The sequence below is a fragment of the Argentina silus genome (genome assembly GCF_951799395.1).
Source record: "Argentina silus genome assembly, chromosome: X".
Classification (NCBI taxonomy): domain Eukaryota; kingdom Metazoa; phylum Chordata; class Actinopteri; order Argentiniformes; family Argentinidae; genus Argentina; species Argentina silus.
In genome coordinates, this window is record NC_139653.1 from 49,369,690 (window position 1) to 49,374,550 (window position 4,861).

The 4,861-nt window shown below is 43.7% G+C and overlaps 1 protein-coding gene across 1 annotated transcript; it reads left to right on the forward strand.

Moving 5' to 3' along the window:
* Positions 1-985: 985 nt before the first annotated feature.
* Positions 986-4,621, forward strand: LOC310823392 (zinc finger protein Pegasus-like). The gene is made up of 4 exons (XM_083696236.1): positions 986-1,344; positions 1,600-1,785; positions 1,889-2,062; positions 2,233-4,621. The coding sequence occupies exons 2-4, from the start codon at positions 1,653-1,655 to the stop codon at positions 3,180-3,182; spliced, it is 1,257 nt and encodes a 418-aa protein (XP_083552362.1). The 5' UTR covers positions 986-1,344; positions 1,600-1,652; the 3' UTR covers positions 3,183-4,621.
* The last annotated feature ends 240 nt before the right edge of the window (positions 4,622-4,861 follow it).

Here is a 4,861-nt window from a genome sequence, read left to right on the forward strand (position 1 = left end):
GACAGAGGAAAATACAGGTAAAAGCCTTGGTTAAAAAGCCTCATCGCACTGCAGTAAAGTACCCTCGGGAACAGTTCTTCGCGCAATTATTGCATCTGAAGGCGGGACGGAGTTCGCGGGTACACTGAATTAACTTTGACCCCCACACAACATCTGTGTTGTCTGAGGTATAATAAGCACTACATAGCAACATTAAGACTTTCGGTTTCGGCCTTCGCCGTTTTCGCGGCTTCAAAATAAAAGGGCGAGTTAAAACATGAATGGAAAGTGATGGGATCACAATATCTTCTCTTATTTTTGCTGAAATAAGCACAAGTTACCCAATAGAAAGTATATACAGTTTTGAAAAAGTAATTTTGAGCTTTTAAATGTACATATTGGTGGGATTACATGTCACTTTACTGGAACACTTCTAGAATGCATATGAGGTGAGTTTGAATCTGAAGTGATCATAGTCATAGCAAATGTTGTTGGCTATTTACTCCGGCCATACACCTCAAATGACCTATCTGCACTGTGTAGGGCACATATAATGGACAGTACAGAAATATGCAACAATTGCAATGACATCGCTTTAGATTCAAACTCACCTGATATGCTTTCTAGAGGTGTTCCAGAGTAGAGTGGTACCAAAGATATATTGGAAATCTTAATAAAATAATGAAAAATAGTTCTGTACAGCCCATTATTCTGGAGCAATACCATTTCATAATAATAACTAGGATATAAGAACAATTACAAACCCTTCTGGGGCAATACTATACAAAATACTATATGTTTTTGATATATATACATTTGTTAAGATGATTAGCATATTTGTGGTTCCTTGACCCCTATTTACCATGTTTAAATGCAAACTAAAGACTTATTTTGAAGAAATCCTCATTTACAGCCGTTTGCATTGACCGGAAGTAGATGGGCGGAGTTCCACTATTGGTGCTCAGAGAACACGGATTGCAGCTTCATTGTTTTGATTCAGCCAGCGTAGCGTTTTATAACAGTGTTGTGCGGTCAAAGATCAATAGACAGATAATTGTAGCACTCGTTATCTCCATGGGAACTTGATACAGCCAAACTTGAGTGATGCTTTCAAAGAATATTTAGTCAGCCAAGTGGTTAAGGGCCAAACAAGAGCGGAAACAATGTTTTTTTCTCAGCTAGCTAGCTGGCTAACGAGTCGCGTTAGCAACAATAACAATATGGGAACACAGTACTAGTAGCTATCGCTAGCCAGCTCGCTTGACGTCAATCACTGATTTGTCATTGAAAATCGTCAACCTGTCTATAACAATCCAGCCCCAGAAATGTGAATGCTTGCTAATACTTCACTGACATTTTGAAAAGGTAAGTACGAGTAAAGGCTCGTCAGCTGGCTAACGTTAATGGCTCACAAGGCTCCAGACGTTTGTCAACTGAACTGGCCAGCCAGCAATTATTGTACTAGCATGTAGTATAGATCACATGGTGTCAGTGTTATGTTGACTATGATCAATGTAAATTTAGATTATACGAACATTTGAATGTTTGAAATTAACAGCTGTTCAATCATTTTACAAGTCCAACGTAGCCCCTTTAATTTTTTTATTGTGATGGTTACAGTTGGACTAGTTCGTAAATTGCAAGGTGGGGCACGTGAAACCGTCAGTCTTCCAATGGGCGAGGAAAAGCCTGATACATTGGACTTTGTAAAAGACTTCCAAGAGTATCTCAGCCAACAGACTCAACATGTGAACATGATATCAGGATCAGTCAGTGGTGTCAAAGAGGTGGATGATCTGCCAGCAGGTAGCTATGACAACAACTGAAATTTTTTCTGTCAACAAAATGTGAATAGCTATTTAACCAATGTATGCACTTGTGTGATTGTTAATGTGATGTACCTGTGCAGACTGCAGTCAGAATGGGTTGGACCACCCCGCTGTGGACATGTCACTGGAGGACAACTCGGGGATGCTGGTGGATGGCTTTGAGAGGACGTATGATGGTAAATTGAAGTGCCGTTACTGTAATTACGCCACCAGAGGCACAGCACGGCTCATCGAGCACATCCGCATTCACACAGGTGAGCTTGAAGGTGCCGAGGTAACACCATGTCATATGGGGACAGATTTGTGTAGAAGCTTGCACAGGCCTTTAACTTGAACGTTTGCGTTTCACACAGACAAACTGCAACAACAGAAAAACATAAATGTTTTATTTGTTCTCCCTGTTTGTTAACCTACTATCAAACAGGGGAGAAGCCCCACCGCTGTCACCTGTGTCCCTTTGCCTCCGCCTACGAGCGCCACCTAGAGGCCCACATGCGCTCCCACACAGGTGAGAAGCCCTACAAGTGCGAGCTGTGTTCCTTCCGCTGCAGCGACCGTAGCAACCTGTCACACCACCGCCGCCGGAGGCACAAGCTCTTACCCATGAAGGGAGCACGCTCCTCGCTCTCCCACAAGAAGATGCTGAGTGTCCTCCAGAAGAAGGCTAGCTCGCTGGGCTATGGCCGCCGGCTCCTCATCAACTTCAGCCCCCCCTCAATGGTGGTGCACAAGGTGGATCACATGAATGACTACTCCCACGAGCTGCCCCACCTACGCCAGGAGGCTTACAACGATCCAGCTGCTGGTGGAGACGGAAGCTCCAGGGACGACCTCCACCACGACCTGGTCATGGACAACCCCCTCAACCAGCTCTCTACCCTGGCCGGCCAGCTGGCCAGCCTGCCCTCTGAGGTCCAGACCCAGGCTCCCATGTCTCCTGGTGCAGAGTCCTGTGTGGACGAGAAGCCCTTCCTCATCCAGCAGCCTCACTCAGCCACTACTCCGTTGGCTGTGTCGGCCAGCACAGCCCACGCCTCCTCCTCCCCCATCACCCCGGAGCCCAGACCCCCTCCACACAGCAGCTGCAGCCCTGGTGCTGGGCCTTGCAGTGAGCACAGCGGGCGCACCAGTACCCCCAGTATCACCAACAGCCAGCCCAGCACGCCGGCCCCAGGCATACCCTCTCTGCACCAGGACCCCCAGCTGCTACACCACTGTGAGCACTGTGACATCTACTTCCCTGACAACATCCTCTACACCATTCACATGGGCTGCCACGGCTACGAGAACCCTTTCCAGTGCAACATCTGTGGCTACAGGTGCAGGAGCAAGTACGACTTTGCCTGCCACTTCGCCAGGGGGCAGCACAAGTAGTGAGCGACTGGTGGGTCCACCACAAAAGACTCTTAGACGATGGAACTTGGTTTTTATTTAATTCCATGGTGATTTTATTTATTGCTTTTTAACTTTCTCAAATTTGGCCTTGATGTAGCCTTTGTAAGCTTTGTGTACTGACTTTGATTTGAATGGAAAGGAGGACTTTGAGGTGTATTTTTTGTGTACATTTTAAGGTGCCCATGCATATGTAGTGTAACGATGGTGTTATATAGAGAGGTGAATCTCAGCTTACCAGTTTGATCATCGAGCATTCCTAACTGACTTTGTCTTTCAAATATATACAGTATCTTTTTAACACTGATTGCATAGATGATGCAAACATCTTAGTGAAACTGCTTGACTTTAGAGTTTTCTTAATTATAACTTACTAAACTATTTCAGAGTGCATAGAAGGCACAACCTATATCTTCCAACAGTGCCTGAGATATTCACAATCATTCATGTCCTAGCTGGGAAGGCTTATTTATTCTAAGATATTGAGGAAGATTTTAAGAAAACATCCTGTTCTCCAATTGGCAGGCTATATTCCAAAATCTTCGTGTGTGTGTGTGTGTGTGTGTGTGTGTGTGTGTGTGTGTGTGTGTGTGTGTGTGTGTGTGTGTGTGTGTGTTAAGATGAGGAAGTATTATTGTTGTTAGTGATAGTTATGTTCACAGTGTCTTTCTTTAGCCAACACCCTTAACTACTTGGTACACTCACATTTTACAAAATGTATTTTGTTGAATATGAAGCATATTTACATCATTCATATGCTGACCTTTAAAAGTAGACGCATATGATCTTCTTTGGGTGAAGTTGAACCATGCCAGATGTTATTCCACTTCCTGTGTTAACATCTTACCACAGAGCCTACCTTTTAAAGTATAATTTGTCACTGTAAGACCCACCATCAACCATATCTGTTGTATCTCTCTCCTCAACACTTCCTTGTCCAGAATTGCCAAGTAGCACCAGAGATGCCATGTTTTAGCCTATGTTATATGCCTTGCCTTGGGATTCCCCCTGCTTTGCTGTAATCAAGACAGTGGATCTCATGCTTTCCTGAATATTCCTAGAGTATTGTATTCAGAATGTTCTGGTTGGATAGGTGTTAAGTGTCAAAGTTGAAATTATGCTTAATTGAAAACAACTGCCATGGCAAGGTTGTTTGTAGTATTGGATGCTGTGTTGCTTAGCAACGTGTATGTGGAGAACATAGTTACTGTGTCTAGGAGCAACTGCACGTCACCAGGCTTACAATAATACAGGTGTCCAATGATGATGGGGTAATGTTCGTTCAATGTGTCGTAGCTTTATAGATCTGGTGAATGTTGAGCGTTGTGGCTATCACTTTCTTCCCCCTGGGACGACAAATCATTTTATGTGGAAAAAAAAAAAATCTTAACAAATTTCTAAGTAAAGTGTTTTTTAACAGATCTGTTCATGGTCTCAATTGTGTTTTGTCCTTTGTCTTGGTACTGTACCTTTCTGAATACACAACCTTGTATGTCAGTGTCACTTTTGAGACACTCCCTTATATCAGCAGAAAGACAACCTCTGTGGGCATAATCATTGCTGTTGTATGTGATCACTGGTGTATAATGACATTACAGTTTTTCTCGATTGCTTAAACACAAAAACTGGTTCCTATAGCCCAAAAACACACACACATTTCC